The following is a 24603-nucleotide window of genomic DNA, read 5'->3' on the forward strand; positions in this document are numbered from 1 at the left end:
CAGGGTCAGCCAGGGTAAAGAAAAACACAGTAGAGAACTCAATTTCACAATTTATTACTGTTTCAAAACTGTTTCTAGCTCCTAGCCAACTGTACATTACAAATATACCTCAAATATCCCTCAAATATCCCCCTTTTGCCCTATTTTGTTAATTGAAAAAAGTGCATACACAATATTCAAAGAAGATATTCTTGAGGTCTGTCATTCCAAGTTCCAAAAAATTGGTATGCCAATTTTTTTTTTTTTTTTTTTTTTTTACCACTGAGACACTTCTGTTCTGACTATTCCATGCAATGGCAGATATAGACAGCCCTCAAACAAACATTACAATCAGAAATGCACATTGGACCATCCAACATACACATGGCCAAAAGTATGTGGACACCCCTTAAAATTCGTGGATTTGGCTGTTTTAGCCACACCAGTTGCTGACATGTGTATAAAATCGAGCACACAGCCATGCAATCTCAATACAAAAACATTGGCAGTAGAATGGCCCGTACTCCACTGTCATAGGATGCCACCTTTCCAAAAAGTCAGTTTGTCAAATTTCTGCCCTGTTAGAGCTGCCTCGGTCAACTGTAAGTGCTGTTATGGTGACGTGGAAAGTCTAGGAGCAACAACGGCTCAACCATGAAGTGGTAGGCCACACAAGCTCACAGAACGGGACCGCCGTGTGCTGAAGCTTGTAAAAAATTGTCTGTCCTCGGTTGCAACAGTCACAACGAGTTCCAAACTGCCTCTGGAAGCAACATCAGCACAAGAACTGTTCATCAGGAGCTTCATGAAATGGGTTTCCATGGCCGACCAGCCGCACACAAGACTAAGATTGCCATTCGCAATGCCAAGCATTGGCTGGAGTGGTGTAAAACTCTGGAGCAGTGGAAATGTGTTCTCTGAAGTGCTGAATCACATTTCACCATCTAGCAGTCCGATGGACGAATCTGGGTTTGGCAGATGCCAGGTAGACGCTACCTGCCCCAATGCATAGTGCCAACTGTAAAGTTTGGTGGAGGAGGAATAATGGTCTGGGGCTGTTTTTCATGATTTGTGCTCGGCCCCTTAGTTCCAGTGAAGGGAAATGTTAATGCTACAGCGTACAATGACATTCTACATGACTCCAACTTTGTGGCTAGAAGCTACACTATATATACAAAAGTATGTGGACACCCTTTAAAATTCGTGGATTTGGCTATTTCAGCCACACACAGTTTGGGGAAGGCCCTTGCTTGTTTCAGAAGGACAATTCCCCTGTGCAGAAAGCAAGGTCCATACAGAAATGATTTGTCAAGATCGGTGTGGAAGAACTTGACTGAACAGAGCCCTGATCTCAACCCCATCGAACACCTTTGAGATGAATTGGAATGCCAGTCGCCCGACATCAGTGCCAGACCTCACTAATGCTCTTGTGGCTGAATGGAAGCAAGTCCCCGCAGCAATGTTCCAACGTCTAGTTGGAAGCCTTCCCAGAAGAGTGGAGGCTGTTATAGCAGCATAGAGGACACTAACTCCATATTAAATGCCCATGATATTGGAATGAGACGTTCGACAAGCAGGTGTCCATATACTTGGCCATGTAGCGTATGCCTACTCCAATTCTTCTCATGGTGCAAAATGTATTTTCCAGACATAGGGTCTATACTACTGTTGGCTATTGTCATTCCGTGAAACACAATGAGAGCAGTAACTTGGAACAGCATTGTGTAAACCTTTTATCCATGTCAAAACTGTTATGCTATTTATTTTTGTTAAAGTCAAGAACGGTTTAAATCAATTTATTGCACCCCAAAATAGATGTACAAGCCACTATTAGCTAGAAAATGTATCCAAATGTCATGACTTGGACTCCACTGTACCTATGATGACGATGCAAAAGTTGGAGTCCTCAAAGGCCGGCCCTCTTACGCTTGTTTCCATTCATATTCCTCACTGACATGAGGCCATTTGTCAGGGTTCTATATAGAACACAAAATATGTACTTTACAAGCAACACACCATGACCTCATTTAAAAGTGAAACAAATATGGTAATAGTTTACTGGTGCATTGCTCTCTTCTCCCAGTCTGGGATGTCTCCCCCCCAGCTCTGAGAGATCTGTAATTTTACAAAAGGAAAATAATGCATTACACGTGGACAGGATTTTCCCATCCAGTACTACATGGCAATATGTCATTCAACTCATACCAATAAAACATTTAATTTCTCACCAAATATTTTGAAAATCATTCCCCATTAGCTGCTCTTCCATCTTTAATAAATCTTCCGGACTCGGGCGACTGTCCTTTAAAAAGGTCACAGATGTCACAAAGGAGATATAGGACTCTTTTTTTACATTTCTGAAACAAAGTAGTTTTACATTTGTTCCCTTCCTAATGTCACAGCCTAATTTGAATATCATTCAAAATGGTTTAAAAAGGAAGTGTCATACTTGCTTCCGGCATAGAAATAAGCCGTTGCAGCGCTTTGGTGAGGGAGAAGGAGACCGCTGTCTCCCACATGACCCATCCCTGGAGAACGAAGGCTCAAGATTCTCTGCAGTAAAATATTGGACAACATCATGGCAATTCTTGGTACAACTAGAATACCAATGGGGTTTGCTTACTTTTTTGAAGGGTCCTCCTCACTATAATTGCTTGGTGGCTTGCGCAGCATTTTAGTTTGCCATTTCCCCTCAACGCCAATACTTGGTGGCTTGCAGGGAGTTTTAGCCTCAACCCCATCGAACACCTTTGGGATGAATTGGAATGCTGACTGCGAGCCAGGTCTAAACCCCCAACATCATTGCTCGACCTCACTAATGCTCTTCAAATCAAATCAAATGTATTTAATATAGCCCTTCGTACATCAGCTGATATCTCAAAGTGCTGTACAGAAACCCAGCCTAAAAACCCAAACAGCAAGCAATGCAGGTGTAGAAGCACGGTGGCTAGGAAAAACTCCCTAGAAAAGCCCAAACCTAGGAAGAAACCTAGAGAGGAACCAGGCTATGAGGGGTGGCCAGTCCTCTTCTGGCTGTGCCGGGTGGAGATTATAACAGAACATGGCCAAGATGTTCAAATGTTCATAAATGACCAGCATGGTCAAATAATAATAATCACAGTAGTTGTCGAGGGTGCAGCAAGTTAGCACCTCAGGAGTAAATGTCAGTTGGCTTTTCATAGCTGATCATTAAGACTATCTCTACCACTCCTGCTGTCTCTAGAGAGTTGAAAACAGCAGGTCTGGGACAGGTAGCACATCCGGTGAACAGGTCAGGATTCCATAGCCGCAGGCAGAACAGTTGAAACTGGAGCAGCAGCATGGCCAGGTGGACTGGGGACAGCAAGGAGTCATCATGCCAGGTCGTCCTGAGGCATGGTCCTGGGGCTCAGGTCCTCCGAGAGAGAGAAAGAAAGAGAGAAAGAGAGAATTAGAGAGAGCATACTTAAATTCACACAGGACACCGGATAAGACAGGAGAAGTACTCCAGATATAACAAACTGACCCTAGACCCCCGACACATAAACTACTGCAGCATAAATACTGGAGGCTGAGACAGGAGGGGTCAGGAGACACTGTGGCCCCATCCGATGATACCCCCGGACAGGGCCAAACAGGAAGGATATAACCCCACACACTTTGCCAAAGCACAGCCCCCACACCACTAGAGGGATATCTTCAACCACCAACTTACCATCCTGAGACAAGGCCGAGTATAGCCCACAAAAATCTCTGCCACGTCAACCCAGACAGGAAGATCACATCAGTGACTCAACCCACTCAAGTGACGCACCCCTCCTAGGGACGGCATGAAAGAGCACCAGTAAGCCAGTGACTCAGCCCCTGTAATAGGGTTAGAGGCAGAGAATCCCAGTGGAAAGAGGGGAACCGGCCAGGCAGAGACAGCAAGGGCAGTTCGTTGCTCCAGAGCCTTTCCGTTCGCCTTCACACTCCTGGGCCAGACTACACTCAATCATACGATGCACTAAAGAGATGAGTCTTCAGTAAAGGTTGAGACCGAGTCTGCGTCTCTCACTTGGGTAGGCAGACCATTCCATAAAAATTGATAAGGTTTGTATCCAAATAAGTTCTTAACCTAACTGAAATACATGCGCAGCACATGATTTTCAAGTTTGGGGAAAATAATTTTCACAATAAAAATGGACCTTTATAATAAAATAATTACATTGATAATCACATTTCAAATCACGGCTAATTTATTTGTCACAGCGTGTAATGCTTACTTACAAGTCCTTAACCAACAATGTTTTTTTTAAGAAAATAGAATTAAGAAAACATTTACTAAATAAACGAAGTAAAAAACAACAACAAAAGAAGGAACACAATATAATAACAATAATGAGGCTATACACAGTTGATTTTGTAATTTAGTCGAGGTCATTTGTAAAGTGACTATGCATAGATAATAAACTGTGAGTAGCAGTAGTGTAAAAACAAAGGGGGGGGGGGTCAATGCAAATAGTCTGGGTGGCTATTTGATTCATTGTTCAGCATTCTTATGGCTTGGGGGTGTAAGCTGTTAAAGAGCCTTTTGGACCTAGACTTGGCACTCCGGTACCGCTTGCCATGCGGTAGCAGAGAGAACAGTCTATGACTTGGGTGACTTTTTGTGGTCACTTTTGTGGATGGTATTTTCCTTCTAATGGAACTGTCACGCTTATAGCCTACTGCCGTATGCGCATTGTTGCGCTTGTAATCTAAATACATAGTCTAATAGTGTCTCAACATGGAGGATAGTAGATTGACATAGGCTAGTGCTTTTGCTGTTCGTGAGGCCTACTCATCTTCATCTTGACTGACGAAAATTAAATGTGGACAATTCTTCCAATATCTTCAATATGCTCCTCGGAATTAGATAAGGATACATGCAGTTGCATCCCCGATGTGTCTGTCTTCACTTGTAGCTTGTGAGAAAGACCCAATCGGAGAGCCATGTGAATGAGAGGTGCTTCTGCATGCAGCGGGAGAAGATAATTATAATTAGTACATTCAGCCCAAGGGTACAACAGCCACTGGCCACAAAAAAACATGGATTTTTTTTAGGGTACATTACAGGCACACAAACGGGTTGCAGTCAGGTAATTCAGAGCATTATCAAGTGCTTGTCAAATTGTGAATGAGAGACTGATGAAGTGTGTACAGCCTGCGCAAAAAAAAGAAAGCAGAGCTCATGCCTTTCATGCAACTTTTTTCAAATTATCATTAGAGTCGCATCATGTAGGCTTAGAATGTATTGCAAATCAAAACATATATCCCAACATTTGTATCACAACTAAAGTTACATACATAACTGAGTTAACTCTTTGTTAACTGTTCAACACAGAATAGCCTCATGTGCACACATGTTATTTTATTCAGCTATGTTCAATTGTATTCTTCATACTATAAAATAGTGTAAAATAATGCCATGGAATTCTAAGCAAATCTTGTCTCCTAAATGAACTTGTGTAGCCCACAGCCATATGGAATTGCCAGATCAGGGCCTAACATACCACAACTCAGAGTATGCTATTCTATTCTGAAATAGACTACATTTTCTTCATATCATGTTTCTTTAGACCTGTCTAAAATAAATAATGGATTTATTGTGAAGGTGTACCTTATTTTACATGCATATAATAGACTTTTTAAAGTGTAGATGTTCCAAAGGCCTGGCTTGTAGACTATGCCTTGGAAGCCGGGAGATGCCAAATAGGTTTATGTTAATTAATGGTCAATTCCCGTGTGATCGGCAGTTATTTGCTTGACAATCACCTTCTTGACCGCCACAACCCTATGACTGTTCAAAATAATTTCCCCCCCGTCGGAGCTTGTTTCTTTCCAAGATCCTAGTTGTCTTGAACGCACTGAAGTCAGAAGTCGGTGATTTCTGAGTTCCCAGGTCAGAGTTCCCAGTTGTTTTGAATGCTCCATTAATGCTCAGAGGGAGATGGCAGGGTATTCCCTTTGAGTCAAAGCCAATTTATGCTTCATCCGAAAATGTGGTCGGAGGCTTTGTATGGAGGGTGTGATGCAATTGCGGAGCCTCCGAGGGCATGCGTTGACCAAATCAAGCTCCGTACTGCATTGTCTTTCACCTCTCAAATTTTGTAACAATTCACAGGGCTCTGTATAGCTCCACCTTGAAATGATTGGTTGATGGTAGCTCTGCAAAGTGCAAAAAAATATGTTTACTCTGACTTCTGCAGAGGCCGCTTTGCAGTAAACAGCTATACAGCCATTGCAGATGTCAGACTGACCATGCAGAGCCTTTTAGAAACCAAAACTCCATCATAGTGACATGTGAATGCGTTGTATGCAGCATTCGGTCACATGACAGCTCAATCAGCTGTTTGATTTCACTTACCATGTCAACTGAGCCAGGATCACAGTCAAAAGGATTGGGAAGTAGGTCCGTCCCAAAGTGCTCTTCCAAGCGTTGGAGGTGAGCAGTCATCACTCGTGCCGGACAACTCCTGATGCTGTTTTCTGTTATTTTCTTTTCATTACACAGAAAGTCAACAAAGTCTGTTTTTAATTTTTTTTTTTACATCTATTGTGAATAACAACAGTTCCTCTCTCAATGCAAAAAATCTTTCCAACACTCCCCTTCAGTAACCACCGAGCCTCCGTGGGAAGTACTGTAGACATATGTTCCATTTCACACTGATGCGTGGTGGTTATCAAGGGCGAGCGTTGGAAAGATGTTTCACATTGAGAGAGGAACTGTTGTCATTCGCAATGGATGTAAAATAAACAGATTTGGTTGACTTTCCGTGCTCTTTTCACGCTCTGATCCCATGTCTCCACGTAGGTTTGCAAGCAGGCGTGCAGGTAGTCGATGTGGTTTGATGTAGTTCACAATCAAAGTTACCTGTTGCAATAGATGTGTCTCCGAGTTCTGTACTCAGATCTTTTAGCCGCCAGTTGCACTCGGTGTATAACGTGTGTCATACAGTGCATCCATATGGCAGAGGGAGACACATTCATAACTGGAGTGCAGAGTCCTGCCTGCCACCCGTGATGGATGGAGCCCCATCTGTGTAAAAGCCCACAATTTCAGCCCATATGGAATCAGTTTTTCATCAATATAGCCAAGCAGCTAGGGCTGTGGCGGTCATGAAATTCTGTCAACCGGTTATAGTCATGCAAAAGACTGCCGGACTCACGGTAATTGACCATTAATTAACATAAAGTTTCGTATCGCCGGGCCTCCACACACTGGCTACATCCAAAAAATTAGGGGGTCAACGAAAGGTTTTAAGATTCTCAAAGTTCTTTGAAGAACCTTAGGGTTATTGGCACTGAAAATTGTCCCCAAAAGTTTATTCCAAGATCCCCATAGGAGGAGGGGTTCATCGAGGAACCTCCTTACTTGGTGGGGGTTCTTGCAGGAATCTAACTGCCCAACTGAAGTGTTTGGATTTGAATTTGAAAGGACAGCAGGTGTAGACACCTAACTGAAACACGTAAAGCTCTCCTCAATTTAAGGTAAGGTTTGTCCCTTGTATGATCTAAATTGATATTGTTTTGTGACGATACCGTCTAGCTTTTCATATTTGTGCAAAACAGAAAATGGACACAGTTCAATGGATATCAATCAACAAAGGTAAGAATATGTATGCTTGTAACGGTTGACGAGGAGGAGTAGTAGGAAGGACCGGGGACCAATGCGCAGCGTGGTAAGTGTTCATGATATTTATTATAACTCAGAACACTAAAGAATAAAACAACAAAGAGACCGAAATGAAACCGAAACAGTTCTGTCTGGTGCAGACACAAAACAGTAAATATAATCACCCACAACTCAAGGGTGAAAACAGGCTGCCTAAGTATGGTTCTCAATCAGGGACAACAATTGACAGCTGCCTCTGATTGAGAACCATACCAAGCCAAACACAGAAATACCAAATCGTAGAAAAAAGAACATAGACTGCCCACCCAACTCACGCCCTGACCATACTAAAACAAAGACATCATAAAGGAACTAAGGTCAGAACGTGACACTGCTCTAAGAATATGTTGGAGGCTTGCTGTATTGGTTGCAGATGACTGAACTGCTCACTTTTGTGTCTGTGTCTGTAGGTATACTGTCAATTGGTATGTTATGCAGATCACATGTACCATCCTCCTCCCTTACCTCTTCGATGTAAATCCCATAGGTCTCTACATTATGGACAAGGTATGTGTAGGAAAACCATAATCAAAACAGTTATTTACATTCACATTTATCACAAAAAAACAATAATGTCATGTGCATGTTTTGTTAAAAATATGTACAATTAAAAACATTTGGATTCACAGACTTCACCCTCCCTATACCCCTGATGAATAGAACAGGAAACCTGTAGGGAAAAAAGGAGGAGGAAGGGAAGGGAAGGGCTGCTAAGGTACACAATAGTAGATTATGGTAGACAGAAGGTGTTCTTTGGTAAAAGGGGTAAATTGGCACTCTTCATATAATTAATTACAATGCCTTAATTTGTTCAATAGAGACAAAGTCAGGGAGTACAAAGAAATGATAATACAATGTCCTCTTTTGAACAGCTTTTTCCAATCAGCCCTAATTAGAAGCTGTTTAGGGAGCTGTTACAAAATTGATTGGACAACACCTAGTGAGTAATATTATACACATTAACAAGTATTATACACATTAACAAGTGAAATACTGTAGACATGTTATCAAAATGTTTTACTCCAAGCTAGAAGCATCAGAACGCCTAGAAAGGTAGTTCTAACCTTAAATATTACTGTTAAAAAGCCACCACTAACATTGAGTGGCTGCTGCCAACACACTGACTCAATTCCAGCCACTTTAACAATGGAAATTGATGTAAAAATACATCACTAGCCACTTTAAACAATGCTACTTAATATAATGTTTACATACCCTACATTATTCATCTCATATGTATATGTATATACTGTACTCTATATCATCTACTGCATCTTTATGTAAAACATGTATCACTAGCCACATTAAACTATGCCACTTTGTTTACATACCCTACATTACTCATCTCATATGTATATACTGTACTCGATACCATCTACTGCATCTTGCCTATGCCATTCTGTACCATCACTCACTCATATCTTTATGTACATACTCTTTATCCCTTTACACTTGTGTGTATAAGGTAGTAGTTTTGGAATTGTTAGGTTAGATTACTCGTTGGTTATTACTGCATTGTCGGAACTAGAAGCACAAGCATTTCGCTTCACTCACATTAACATCTGCTAACCATGTGTATGTAACAAATAAAATTTGATTTGATTTACCAAGAAAAGGAAAGCAATATATTCCATAGTACACAGCAAGCATGGACAACACCAGTCTAAACATAGCTGAGGGCAAAAGAGCAAAATGTCCACTAGATGACAGCAAATAGACCTATCACAACCCTACAGAAAAGGTGAGAAATCCATATCTTCATTTAAACCAGGGTACTTAGTGGCCTGTAGTTTGTAAATCCCAAAACGTTCCCTTTGGTTTAGCTGTTTAAGACAGTCCCCTTTTCTAATTGAGGCCGGAACATGATCAATACCCATAGATTGTAGGGAGGCAGGGTTGCCATGGTGTAAGGACTTGTAGGACTTGTAGGACTTGTAGTTGCCATGGGGTAGTCTTCATTACCTACCCGTATGGCTTACTTGTGTTCCACTAAGCGTTCTTGAAGGCGTCTCTTTGTCCGTCCAATGTAGAACACCTTGCACTGTGGACATTCCAATCTGTAGATGACATGAGCGGTTTTGCAGTTAATGAAATGCTTGACGTGATACTCCATTTTAGAAGCTGTGTCAACAAAATACTTCTTCTGTGCAATATTTCTGCAATGGTTGCACTGGTTGCATTTAAAAGAGCCCTTGGGTTTGTGGTCTAGCTAAGTGTTTTGAGAGTCACCTGGAAGATAACTCTGGACTAATTTGTCATCTTGGATAGGACATCTCTTAAAGCTTATGACTGGTGGCTCAGGAAAGACTTGGCGTAGTAGCGTATTACTTTGGATGATTCCCCCAATTATTTTTCTATTATTCAGTGCTGTATTTTCTAACAAAGTACACTCTCTGATGTACCACGAGGCTCTCCCCTTCGCAACAAGGTCTCTCTGTCAAGGTCTCTCTGTCAAGTACCTGCATCTTTCAGGACCTAGCCTCGATTCAAGACGCGATTCTCCAATTCAGCAGATTTGACACTGCAGTCTGTTTCCTGATCGAAAATTCTGCGGACTCTTTGGAATTGGCCATATGGAATGTTTTCTTTTAGCCTTTTGGGGTGAAATCTGTCTGCCCTTAGAATGGTATTACCATCTGTAGGCTTCCTAAGGATTGATGTGTGCAAACAATCTTTGTCCTTTTTTACTGATGTCAAGGTCCAAAAAAGGAATTATCCTTGCTGTACTCCATAGTTAGTTTGATGTTAGGGTTAATACTGTTAAGGTATTGGTGGAAGGAAATAAGTTCATCTTCTGAGCCGGACCAGAACAGGAAAACATCATCAATATATTGTCCCCACCATATAATCCGGTCAAATAATTGGTTATTAGAAGGATCCAAAATGAAGTAATTTTCCCAGTTACCCAAATACAAACCAGCGTAGGAAGGGCTGTATAGCAAGCTCCCATGGCACATCCTTTGACTTGTTTAAAAATACGGTCCCGAAAGACAAAGATGTTATTATTAAGAGTCCATTCAGTCAGTGAGACAATGAATTCTGTAGGAGGCATCTCAGTCTTAGACCGGGTACTCAAAATGGTGCATTGCTGCCAATCCTTGTTCATGCTCAATGGTGGTGTATAGAGACTCCACATCCATGGGGACTAAAAAGGAAGCTGTACCTATATTGTTCAATTCCTTCATTTTGTTCAACACATCTGTGGTATCTTGATGGGCTGGGAGTGACGTCAGAAAAGGCTTAATAAAGTCATCAATGTACTTAGAGATGGGTTCTGTCAGACTTTCATTACCACTAATGGCTGGTCTGCCTGGGGTGGTTTTCAAGATTCTTGTGGACTTTTGGAAGAAGATAATACGTTTCTATTGAACATGCCATACAAATAAAGGCATTTTAATTCATTATATGAAGAGTGCCTTGGTCCTCCTTTCTTTTTGATAACAGGAAACCTGTTCTATCACCATGCACTGCAAAATCATTCAGGCTATGGATACGGAGAACATCAACACATTAACATCAATACTCCAGAGGATATACCCATTGGACTTGGGGCTCTGCTGGGAGTTTATCTCATGTTGATTTTTTTATTCTGCTTTGCCACTGAAATTATAGTGTGTTGTTGTTGTTATTATTAATAATAAATAATAATATGCATAACGGAGGGGGGCTAAACTAAAAATTTAAAAAATAAGGGTTCAACAAGAGTTCTAAGATCCTCAAAGTTCTTTGAAGAATATATATACAGTACCAGTCAAAGGTTTGGACACACCTACTCATTCCATGGTTTTTCTTTATTTTGACTATTTCCTACATTGTAGAATAATAGTGAAGACATCCAAACTATGAAATAACCCATATGGAATCATGTACTAACCAAAAAAAGTGTTATACAAATCCAAATATATTTTAGATTCTTCAAAGTAGCCACCCTTTGCCTTGATGTCAGCTTTGCACACTCTTGGCACACTAATGTCAGAGAATGAAAGAGCACAATCTAATTTCATGGCAATCCCTGGTGCCACTGTCTGTGGCTTGCAGAAAAATCCTGTCTCACTCCATCATAGTTGAAGGGTTGCTCAGGTTGCCTTTAGAGCTCATTTTCCTGACGATGGCTCAACGCTCTTTGTACATGGAGACTTCAACCTCCCGACTGCTGCCTTCGATTCATTTATTGCCTCCTTTGACCTCACCCTTTCCCAGTCCCCTCCCACTCACAAAGCAGGCAATACTCTTGACCTCATCTTTACGATCTCACTGCAACCCCACTCCAGGTCTCAAATCACTACGTTGTTTCCTTTTCTGTCCCCGTCTCCTCCAACCCTAGCCACTCAGCCCCTACCCAGATGGTCATGAGCCATTGCAATCTTTTCTCTCTCTCTCCCACTGTTCTGGCCTCTTCTATCCTATCGTCTCTCCCTTCTGCTAAATCCTTCTACCACCCATCTCCTGTTTCTGCTTCTTCGACCCTACTCTCCTCCCATTCCGCATCCTATGACTCTCACTGTCCCCTTTCCTCCCGGCCAGCTCTCCCTTCCTGCTCCGGGTCTGAGTGACTCTTTGCGAGCTTACAAAACAGGGCTGCGGTAAGCCGAGTGAAAATGGAAGAAAGCTAAACTCAACCCCATCCCTTCCCCCCCTTCTCCATTCCTCACATCCCCCATTAACTCATCTCTGACCAGTGGCTGCGTCCCCTGTGACTGGCAGAGTTGCTCCCCTCTTTAAGAAACCAACACTCGACTCCTCTGATGTCAAAAACTACAGACCAGTACCTGTTATTTTCTTTCCAAAACACTCGATTGCGCTGTCTATGACCAACTCTCTCACCATCTCTCTCAGAACGATCTTCTTGACCCTAACCAGTCAGGTTTCAAGATGGGTCACTCAACCAAGACTGCTCTATTCTTCGTTATTGGGGCTTTCCACACTGCCAAAGCTGACTCTCTCTCTCTCCTCATCCTCCTAGATCTATCCTCTGCCTTTGACACAGTGAACCATCAGTTCCTTCTCTCCACCCTCTCAGGACTGGGTGTCTCAGGCTCTGCACGCTCTTGGATTGCATCCTACCTGGCAGGTCGCTCCTACCAGGTGACGTGGAGAGGATCTGTGTCTGCACCACATACTCTCACTCTCAATTCTAGGCCCTCTCCTCTCGATACAACAAGTCACTCGGCTCCGGCATATCCTCACATGGTCTATCCTATCATTGCTATGCGGATGACACTCAACTACTCCCCCAACACCCTGTCGTTCTCTGCAAACATCAAAACAGTGACTCTCTCCTGCAGGTTAGTTCCCTACAAACCTCAAACTCAACTCTATGTGCAATTAATTATCAGGTAGAACAGAAAACCAGTTGGCTACAGACTTCATAGGGTAAGAAATGAGTACCCCGCTCTACAACATCCGTAGAGTATGACCCTATCTCATACAGGAAGCCGGCACAGGTCCTAATCCTGGACTACTGCAACTTGCTGTTGGCTGGGCTCCCCGCTTTGTGCCATTAAACCCCTGCAAATCTCTCAGAACATTGTAGCCCGCCTGGTGTTCAACCTTCTCAAGTTCTCCCATGTCAGGCCGCTCCTCTGCACATGCCACTGGCTTCCAGTCGAAGCTTGCATCCACTTCAAGACCATGGTACTTGCATACGGAGCAGCAAGAGGGACTGAACTTCCCTACTGTGAGCGGACCAAGTACTTGGAGGTTGCTCTACAGCGGAAAGGTGGAATAAACGATTCAGGAGCAGGTTTTATTCGTTAAACCAAGTTCTCTATTGAGGTATTTTTTTCCCTTCTCAAACACTTCAACACAATAAAGGATGATATCCCAAGGATGATATCCCAAGGATGATATCCCAAGGAAAACACAAATCTTCACAAGAACAAGGAACACAGGTACATCTTTAAACTATAACATAAATCACGGGTGTGTCACCGCCTTCACGATCAGTCCATGGAGAGCTCCCTTCAGGTGGTCGTCCGGATCCATGGTGACCATCCCCAAGAGGTGGTATGTCCTCTCCTTTGTAGAAACAAACACTATTTTCTCCCCTCTCTGCCGGTTCCCTCCTCTCTCTTGTCGGGGAAAGAGAATAGCTCATTAGTACTGTCAGCTGTGCTTAACTGCCTCTGATCACCTTGACTCACATGCCGGGCTGGGCTACTGTCCGTGGGAGCAGCCTGCCCTCTGGTGGTCCTTCCACACTACCTACATCCCAACCCAAGCACTCCGTTCTGACATCTTTGGTCTCTTGGCCACCCCCACCTGTACGGGAGGGAAGCTCCCACTCAGCCCAGTCCAAACTCTTCTCTATCCTGGTACCCCAATGGTGGAACCAGCTTCCGCCTGAAGCTAGGTTAGCAGGGTCCCTGCCCTTCTTCTGAAAAAATCCCAAACCCTACCTCTTCAAAGAGTATCTTAAATAAAACCACAGCACCGCCTGCAAACCCTTCTCACCCCGACCTTTTCTGAACTAACACTCGCACTTTTTCTGGATGAGGGCTTCCGCTAAATTACTAAAATGTACAAAAATGTATTGAACCTTTATTTAACTAGGCAAGTCAGTTAAGAACAAATTCTTATTTACAATGACAGCCTACCAAAAGGCAAAGGGCCTCCTGCAGGGACGGCAGCTGAGATGACAAAATACAACATTTTTAAAAAATCAGGACAAAACACACATCACGACAAGAGAGACAACACAACACTACATAAAGAGAGACCTAAGACAACAACATATCATGGCAGCAACACATGACAACAACTTGGTAGCAACCCAACATGACAACAACATGGTAGCAACACCACATGGCAGCAGCACAACATGGTAGCAGCACAAAACAGGGTACAAACAGTATTGGGCACAGACAAAAGCACAAGGGGGCAAGAAGGTAGAGACCTTCTGTAGCTCAGTTGGTAGAGCATGGCGCTTGTAACGCCACGGTAGTGGGTTCGATTCCCGGGACCACCCATACGTAGAATGTATGCACACATGACTGTAAGTCGCTTTGGATAAAAGCGTCTGCTAAATGGCATATATACAACAATATATCATGCAAAGCAGCCACAACTGTCAGTAAGAGTGTCCATGATTGAGTCTTTGAATGAAGAGATTGAGATAAAACTGTCCAGTTTGACTGTTTGTTGCAGTCGGTAGCTGCAGCGAACTTAAAAGACGAGTGACCCAGGGATGTGTGTGCTTTGGGGACCTTCAACAGAATGTGACTGGCAGAATGGGTGTTGTATGTGGAGGATGAGGGCTGCAGTAGATATCTCAAATTGAAAGGCACATTTCCATCCCCTGCACTGGCTTTGGAGGGTAGCTCTTCAAAGCAGCGTGTAGTGTGTACCATGTGTACCAGCAACAGGACCAGCTGTAGCTCTGTGTTTGATCTTCATAAAGAAATGGTCAAGATGGACTTCTGTTGCATCGCCTGTCTTTACACTAATGAGCCTTGCTTCAGCTTTATTCACACTCTCTCTCTCTCTCTCCATATCTCTCTCCCATTCTCTTTCTCTCTCCCACACTCTCTCTCCCGTCTACCTCCATCTATCCCTCTCTTTCTATCGCTATCCCTCTCTCTCCCCCCGCTCTCTCTCCCCCCTACCTTCACCTCTCTCTCTATGTAGAGATATGTGCTTCCCCAGGTCGTGGTGTTGGTAGCATGACCAGATCCTTTCCACTGGGCACAGACGTCAAGTCAACGTCTAGTTTTGATTGACATTTGGTTGAGTTTTCAACTAATGTGAATTCAACATGAAATCAACAAAAAATTGCACGAGGTCAAAAGACGAAATGTCCTTACGTTGATGATTTTTTGCAAATCCAATCAGTTTTCCACGTTGATTCAACGTCAGTACATAGATTTTTGGGGTTGAAATGACGTGGAAACAGCATTGATTCAAACCGTTTTTGCCCAATGGGTTGTTATCCTAATGAGCTCTTTGATTTTCTCAAGTCATGGCTCCTTCCTACACTTGTTGTTAATGAGTCAGGTCTAGCTTACCTGACCGAGTTGACAAGCAGTCGTTAGTGAGTGATCCTGTAAAATATGAAAACATATTTTCATTTCAGTGAACATAGTGGCCTTTTGGTACAGACATTCTATACAGTTGCATGAGAGAACTTCACATTTTAACTATACTGAAAAAAATATAAACGCTTCATTACATCCCTGTTAGTGAGCATTTCTACGTTGCCAAGATAATCTATCCACCTGACAAGTGTGGCATATCAAGAAGGTGATTAAACATGATCATTACACAGGGGCATCTTGTGCTGGGGACAATAAAAGGCCACTCTAAAATGTGCAGTTGTGTCACACAACACAATGCCACAGATTTCTCAAGTTTTTAGGGAACGTGCAATTGGCATGCTAACTGCAGGAATGTCCACCAGAGCTGTTGCCTGAAAATTAAAAGTTAATTTCTCTACCACCACATCCAGCTTCTTCACCTGCGGGATGGTCTGAGACAGCCAACAGGACAGCTGATGAAACTGTGGGTTTGCACAACCAAAGTATTTCTGCACACTGTGAGAAACCATCTCAGGGAAGCTCATCTGCGTGCTCATCATGCTCACCGACTTCAGTGGGAAATAATCACCTTTGATGGCCACTGGCATGCTGGAGAAGTGTGCTCTTCCTGGATGAATCTCGGTTTCAACTGTACCGGGAAGATGGCTGACAGCGTGTATAGCGTTGTGTGGGCGAGTGGTTTGCTTATATCAATGTTGTGAACAGAGTGCCCCATTGTGGCAGTGGGGTTATGGTGTGGGCAGGCATAAGCTGTGAACAATGAACACATTTGCATTTTATGGATCACTTCATGCTTCATCATGATAACGCACGACCCCATGTGGCAAGGATCTGTACAGAATTCCTGGAAGCTGAAAATGTCCCAGTTCTTCCATGGCCTGCATACTCACCAGACATATCATCCATTGTGCATGTTTGAGATGCTCTGGATCTACATGTACGTCAACGTGTTCTAGTTCCCCGCCAATATCCGGCAACTTTGCACAGCCATTGAAAAGGATTGGTACAATATTCCACAGGCCATAATCAACAGCCTGATCAATTCTATGTGAATTGCATGAGGCAATTGGTGGTCACACCAGATACTGACTGGTTTTCTGGTACACGCCCATACTTTTGTTTGAAAGTTATCTGTATTCCCAGTCATGGGAAAGCCATCGATTAGTGCCTAATGGATTTATTTGAATTGACAGATTTCCTTATATGAACTGTAACAGTAACAACTTTGAAATTGTTGCGCGTTGCGTTTATATTTTTATTCAGTGTACATAGTTGACATCCACTGACTATGAATAGTAGTCGTGGCCAACAGTTTTGAGAATGACACAAATATTAATTTCCACAAAGTTTGCTGTTTCAGTGTCTTTAGATATTTTTTTTATCAGATGTTACTATGGAATACTGAAGTATAATTACAAGCATTTCATAAGTGTTAAAGGCTTTTGACAATTACATGAAGTTGATGCAAAGAGTCAATATTTGCAGTGTTGACCCTTCTTTGTCAAGACCTCTGCAATCCACCCTGGCATGCTGTCAATTAACTTCTGGGCCAAATCCTGACTGCTGGCAGCCCATTCTTGCATAATCAATGCTTGGAGTTTGTCAGAATTTGTGGGTTTTTGTTTGTCCACTCGCCTCTTGAGGATTGAACACAAGTTCTCAATGGGATTAATGTCTGGGGAGTTTCCTGGCCATGGACCCAAAATATCGATGTTTTGTTCCCCCAAGCCACTTAGTAATCACTTTTGCCTTATGGCAAGGTGCTCCATCATGCTGGAAAAGGCATTGTTCGTCACCAAACTGTTCCTGGATGGTTGGGAGAAGTTGCTCTCTGAAGATGTGTTACCATTCTATATTCATGGCTGTGTTCTTAGGCAAAATTGTGAGTGAGCCCACTCCCTTGGCTGAGAAGCAACCCCACACATGAATGGTCTCAGGATGCTTTACTGTTGGCATGACACAGGACTGATGGTAGCGCTCACCTTGTCTTCTCTGGACGAGATTTTTTCCTCAAACAATTGGAAAGGGAATTCATCAGAGAAAACGACTTTACCCCAGTCCTCAGCAGTCAAATCCCTGTACCCTTTTCAGAATATTAGTCTGTCTCCGATGTTTTTCCGAGAGAAAAGTGGCTTCTTTGCTGCCCTTCTTGACACCAGGCCATCCTCCAAAACTATTCGCCTCACTGTGCGTGCAGATGCACTCACACCTGCCTGCTGCCATTCCTGAGCAAGCTCTGTACTGGTGGTGCCCCGATCCCGCAGCTGAATCATCTTTAGGAGACGGTCCTGGCACTTGCTGAACTTTCTTGGGCGCCCTGAAGCCTTCTTCACAACAATTGAACCACTCTCCTTGAAGTTCTTGATGATCCAATAAATGGTTGATTTATGTGCAATCTTACTGACAGCAATATCCTTGACTGTGAAGCCCTTTTTGTGCAAAGCAATGATGACGACACGTGTTTCCTTGCAGGCAACCATGTTTGACAGAGGAAGAAAAATGATTCCAAGCACCACCCTCCTTTTGAAGCTTCCAGTCTGTTATTCAAACTCAATCAGCATGACAGAGTGATCTCCAGCCTTGTCCTCGTCAACACTCACACCTGTGTTAACGAGAGAATCACTGACATGATGTCAGCTGGTCCTTTTGTGGCAGGGCTGAAATGCAGTGTAAATGTTTTGGGGGGATTCAGTTCATTCGCATGGCAAAGAGGGACTTTGCAATTAATTGCAATTCAACGGATCACTCTTCATAACATTCTGGAGTATATGCAAATTGCCATCATACAAACTAAGGCAGCAGACTTTGTGAAAATTATCATCTCAAAACTTTTGGCCACGACTGTACTGCCTTTCGGTGCAATTATTTTCAAATGCCAAATGTCATTAACTGAACATAAAACTGGACATAAACCACTACTGCACTATTCAGGGTAACGTTCGTTATATTGTTTGTGTGACCAATGGGACCAATAGTTTTTGCTTTGTCTCAATACAAACTTTTACGGCTTTACGAGTAAACACATTTTATTACATGCAGCCCCAAACAAACAGTCAACAATCTTTTCAAAACACACAGCAGCAATGGCGAGGTACACTACATATATATAAAAGTATGTGGACACCTTTTCAAATGAGTGGATTCGGCTATTTCAGCAACACCCATTGCTGACAGGTGGATAAAATTGAGCACACAGCCATGCAATCTCCATAGACAAACATTGTCAGTAGAATGGCCTAAGAGCTCAGTGACTTTCAATGTGGCACCGTCATAGGATGCCACCTTTCCAACAAGTCAGTTCGTCAAATTTCTGCCCTGCTAGAGCTGCCCCGGTCAACTGTAAGTGCTGTTATGGTGAAGTGGAAAAGTCTAGGAGCAACAACGGCTCAGCCGCGAAGTGGTAGGCCACACAAGCTCACATAACGGGACCGCCAAGTGCTGAAGCGCGTAACACATAAAAATTGTCTGCAGTGGGAACGCATTCTCTGGAGTGATGAATCACGCTTCACCATCTGGCAGTTCGACGGATGAATCTGGGTTTGGTGGATGCCAGGAGAATGCTACCATAGTGCAAACAAAATTTTGGTGGAGGAGGAATAATGGTCTGGGGCTGTTTTTCATGGTTCGGGCTAGGCCCATTAGTTCCAGTGAAGGGAAATCTTAACGATACATCATACAATGACATTCTAGACGATTCTGTGCTTCCAATTTTGTGGCAACAGTTTGGGGAAGGCCCTTTCCTGTTTCAGCATGACAATGCCGTGTACAAGAACTTAACTGGCCTGCACAGAGCCCTGACCTCAACTCCAACGAATACCTTTGAGATTAATTGTAAAGCAGATTGCAAGCCAGGCCTAATTTCCCAACATCAGTGTCCGACCTCACTAATGCTCTTGTGGCTAAATGGAAGCAAGTCTCTGCAGCAATGATCTAGTGGAAAGCCTTCCCAGAACAGGGAAAGCTGTTATAGCAGCAAATGGGGGACCAACTCCATATTAATGCCCATGATTTTGGAATGAAATGTTTGACAAGGAGGTGTCCACATACTTTTGGTCATGTAGAGTATGTTTGACCTCGAAACATGAAAAATACAACTTCTCACAAGTAAAGCCAGCCACCACAACCACAATAAGCTTATACAGATCACAATTACATTATGACATTTCTAGAGATGCGTCCCAAATGGCACCTTATCCCCTATGCAGTGAGATACTTTTGACCAGAGCCCTGGTCAAATATAGTGCACTATAAAGGGAATAGGGAGACATTTAAGACACACCATAGATCTCATCTCCGACAGCCAAATGCAGCAGAATAGGTTGACTGTGGGGGAATTGCTTTGCTCCAACTGTTGATACATCTTTTAAAACACAAACACCTGGTTTCCATGCAGCGGGATGGATGCAATGTCAAAGCCTGAGGAAAATAATATTACCTGAGTAAAACAACACAAGTTTATGAGTAAATATGAGAGCAAAGCACAATGCCTTGTAAAAGATAACAAGGACCAAGGAAAACGTTTATATCAAATTATTCAGAACTACGAAAACATCTACAAAGAAAACATGCTGAGCATTTTCTTTTAAGGAAACACAATTAATACAGTATTTCAAACAACATGTTGACGAATGGACAATGCATGACATCAGCAAAACATCCAAATACGTATTCCAGATAACCAATCGTTGTTTGTGTTGGATCATTGTTAGGCACTTATGGCTGATGAAAATACAATAAAAACACATTAAACATGAGAAGAAGAGTTTGCAAAGTTGGAAAAACGGCACAAACAGATCTGCTACCAGGCTCATTTTTATATCACAATATGGGTTTTGAAATGATGGTGACGATCAAACACATTAGATGCAATATTAATAATTGGTATTGTTTTGGCAGATTCTCTCATCATTGGACATCAATATGATGGACATATTAAACACAAACAAAACATATATTTTCTCTCAAATATGTAAACAGTCAGCAAGTAACTTTACAGCACGTTTACGCGAACACTTCGGATTTCTTTCACTGACCCATAGCTAGTGAATGCATGGTCTGTATCCATCCACATGGAGACAACAAGCATGCCTCTGAGAAGCTTCTGACATGTTTAGAAGTTATCACAACATGATTAATCCAACTACACAATGCTCACAACAACCTCACTAACAAAATCATCAGAACAGCAAATACAATTTGTTTGTTTGTAAAGCGTTAGTCAGTTAGCATAGTTGGATATGTCGGGGTGGAGGACTGTGCATGCGATAAGATCAGACACTGTTGGGGTTGTAGCAGAGCATGTTGAGCTGCAGGTTCTCGTCCCAGTGTCTGAGGATGATAAAGAGCTGGTTGGCAGCAGACTTGACCGAGGCTAAGTCCTTTCCTTCAGGGATGCTCTGGGCACTGAGCCACATGCTAGCCTTAGCTGCTATCAGCTCCCACTCTATGAAGTAGCTGGCCGAGCTGTGCTCCAGCCAGGCCAGGGCTACAGCCGTGGCCCACACCATGCCCTCCGTATCCAGCCTCTTCTCAGACCCAAGGGGCACTGCTGGGGGGGTTTCCACACTCTCCGACTCCGAGCCCCGTCCGCCGTCAGTCAGGGAATGAGGGTAGAGAGGGGGCTCGGCGTAGGTGGTAGGGGTGGAGGGGCCGCCCAGGAAGAAAAGAGAAGATCCTGGCCCACCCTCCATCCGGAGACTCCTGGCAAGGTGTGAGGGGCTGTGGCCCGTCTGGCTGTGGCTGCTGACAGCCAGGTCTCCAGTCTGGTGGTGGCCTGCCAGGCTGGTCTCTGTTACCTTAGCTGAGCTCTCAAATGGAGACGGGGAGGTGGACTTGTGGCTGTCCTCTGCAGTGCTGCTGTCTGAGCGGCAACTGGCTGAGTGGGAGACGTGGTGACTCAGACTGACCCGGTGGCTGGTGAAGGGAGATGTCCACTTCAGCTTGTCCATGTGCACATTGATGGCCTCACACAGAGCGCTGTCCAGGCAGAACGCACCACACGCCAACTGTAAGGACACCTGTACCAGAGAGAGGGAGATGTAGGGTGTAAAAAGATAAACATTTATATTTTCAAAAACGTGGCGTTTTGTCACCACTGACCACGCACCAGAGGAATGTAGTCTTTTTTTTCATTCTCGCTCTCCCCTACAGAGTTGCTGGTTTTGCTGTTTGAGCCAAACATGAAGCCCCTGGCAGCCCGGGTCAGGAGTCTTGTCCGGCTGAGAGTCAGTCTGTAGAGGACAGGAGAGAGATGCAGCATCTCAAGATCAACTTCAAGTTTCATTCATTGCCATTTGTAAGCACAAATACATACACTGGATTTTCTCTGTGACATCACGAAGCCCTTATTTCCTGCTCCTAGCATAACCCTGCCGTTCTCAGCACATACCTATAGTTCAACATAGGTGAAATTGTTTTCATTTTGAGAATGGAGGGGAAAGGGACATTTTTCCAACACTGGGAAATGCACAAATGATGCATAGCGGAAAAAGGCGACTGAGTAATGTGTGCCTGAGAGATAAGACTGGGTGAGATTAGCATGAAATGGAGAAAGGAGACATTACATCACACAAAAAACTATGTACTCGAAGTAGGGATGTCCCTAACTAAAACTAATCTTACTCGACCGGTTGATTGGTCAAAATGTTAAAACGTGTATTTTTCCATATATGTGATTTGTTTAAGGAAACTAGGCATATGTCGCACGTCACTACTTCAGAGGAGAGGGATGTGAACATAAACATTTATTTTCTTATCAAAATGTGTTTTTTGGGTAGAAATGCCTTCTGAAACATCTGAACTTTCATGTGCCTTAATAACAAACTTGTATTCCATCCATAAATAGAAATACATTTTTGAAATTCCGAGCCTAGTTGGTTAAGCCACGGAAAAAGACAGGAATTTTACCGCTAGCCATGATTGGCTGAATGGGCTGGACATGCCGGGAGATGAGTTTGGATTGGTTTGCCATGTAGAATGCTTCTGTTTGTAACGTGAGCTGTTCAGTATGTGTTGCCAGTCCTTTCTACCGCATCATTATAAAAAAAAAAAAACGTTAGCCGTCGAGAACTAGAAAAGTTTTGCTACTTTTCTCAACAACATTGATGCCCTGAATTTAGCAGGTGCTATCAACAGTTCAGTTGGAAAAAGTGATGGACTACTTTCTGCATACGCCACGGTCAGTGTGAACCGGAGTGACTTGACACAACATCGGCCAAACAAGATGTAGCTTCAAATAAAGCATAGTTAAATGGTTCCAGTCTGCCGTGCAATGTTCATCCGTGTATACAGGTAAGAGTCAAGCTACATTTTCAGATAAACGTTTCTAATTTAGTCAGAAAGTCGTTTTTATTGCAAGTTAAAGCGTACTGTTAGTTAGCTAACGAACGTTAGCTTTCTGGCTCCCTAGCTAACTTTACGTGTATGATCTGTCTAATATTATTATTAGAATCAGAAATCAATTTGCATTTCTAGTTAAAGAAAAAATAACACATGACATTGTGTCCCCTTTCATGCTGAGTGGTTATCGAAAGGGAGAAATCTGGAATCATTTTTAAATAGGCTATGTTGAGGAACTATTGTCACTCTCAATGGATGTAAAAACAGACTTTGTTTACTTGCTGTTTGAGGCTAAATAAAAAAAATACCTTGAGAAGCTCCACAGTAATGGTGAGTTCTGACAATCAGAAATAGTAGCAGATCCCAAAATGGGCACATTTATAGGCCTACATTTGCGCCCAGGCCAGGTAGCCTAGGCCTACTTCTATACGTAATCAGATGGGTGTCCTTACTCAAAATTGACAGGAGCGCTCCAAGAAAAAGCCCATTCATAAATTAACAACTCGTAAATGGAATGAAATAAGCAAAAACAGGTGTAGCCTAGTAAGACCGTGTCAGTTAATATATTGAATGTATTAACATAAATGAACTTAACCAAACAAACAATGTAGATGAGAAATGATGGAAATGAATGGTAGGCTAAATGTACTACTGGTGATACTGGTGTGCCATCCATATGGCCTATTCAATGGATTAGTCCACTCAGACAGGCGGGAATCAGACAGGTGTCTAATGAGCCAAAATGTTTTTTTCCCAAATGTTGATATGTTACAGACTTATTCTAAAATGGATTACATTAAAATGTTTCCCTCATCATTCTCTGAATACTAATGTGCAAAAATATGTAAACCTGTTTTCGCTTTGTCATGAGGGGGGAAAAACGATTTAATACATTTTAGAATAAGGCTGTAACGTAACAAAATGTGGAAAACGTTAAAGGGTCTGAATATTTTCCAAACGCACTCCATTTGCCACTGCTCTACTAAAAAAATCTTGGTCAACCAACCGCCTATCGACCAAACAATCAACCAGTCGACGAAATGGGGTCGAAGTGACTAGATCTAGCAGGTGCCCTCAGAATATAGAGTAACCGGAAGTAACAATTATCAGTTGGCAATGAGACACCACTAGCAGTCTAGTTAGTATTTTATTCTCCACCCTGACCCTCTCCATCACCCACCTGGCTGAGAAAAGGCTCTCCACCAACTTCTGTGATTGGTCTGAGGTCACAGACGGGCTCCTCTGGGGGGCTGAGAGAGACAGAGAGAGAAAGACAGTCAGTCAGGGCAAGTTAGTTTTCCATTTAGCTATCTCTCCTCTCTACCCTGAGCATCACGACTACACTTCACATGACACCACCACACAGTACACAGATAAGACACCCACAGAAGGTTGGAAGCCACAGCAGAGGACAAACACAATCTAGTGTGTGTGTGTGTGTGTGTGTGTGTGTGTGTGTGTGTGTGTGTGTGTGTGTGTGTGTGTGTGTGTGTGTGTGTGTGTGTGTGTGTGTGTGTGTGTGTGTGTGTGTGTGTGTGTGTGTGTGTGTGTGTGTGTGTGCGTGTGCGTGTGTTTAGA

The 24603-nt window shown here is 43.0% G+C and overlaps 1 protein-coding gene across 1 annotated transcript in view; it reads right to left on the reverse strand.

The window, feature by feature from the left end:
* Positions 1 to 18700: 18700 nt before the first annotated feature.
* LOC118359994 (von Willebrand factor A domain-containing protein 5B1-like) overlaps positions 18701 to 24603 on the reverse strand; it is a 42478-nt gene continuing 36575 nt past the window's right edge. Inside the window, exons 23-25 of the mRNA XM_035738980.2 lie at positions 24206 to 24275; positions 21794 to 21917; positions 18701 to 21704 (exon numbers count right to left, since the gene is read on the reverse strand). Coding sequence (XP_035594873.2) covers positions 20958 to 21704; positions 21794 to 21917; positions 24206 to 24275 — 941 coding nt within the window. The 3' untranslated portion in view covers positions 18701 to 20957. The remainder of the gene's footprint in view (positions 21705 to 21793; positions 21918 to 24205; positions 24276 to 24603) is intronic.

This window comes from Oncorhynchus keta, chromosome 27 (assembly GCF_023373465.1).
Source record: "Oncorhynchus keta strain PuntledgeMale-10-30-2019 chromosome 27, Oket_V2, whole genome shotgun sequence".
In the NCBI taxonomy this organism is placed as follows: Eukaryota; Metazoa; Chordata; class Actinopteri; order Salmoniformes; family Salmonidae; genus Oncorhynchus; species Oncorhynchus keta.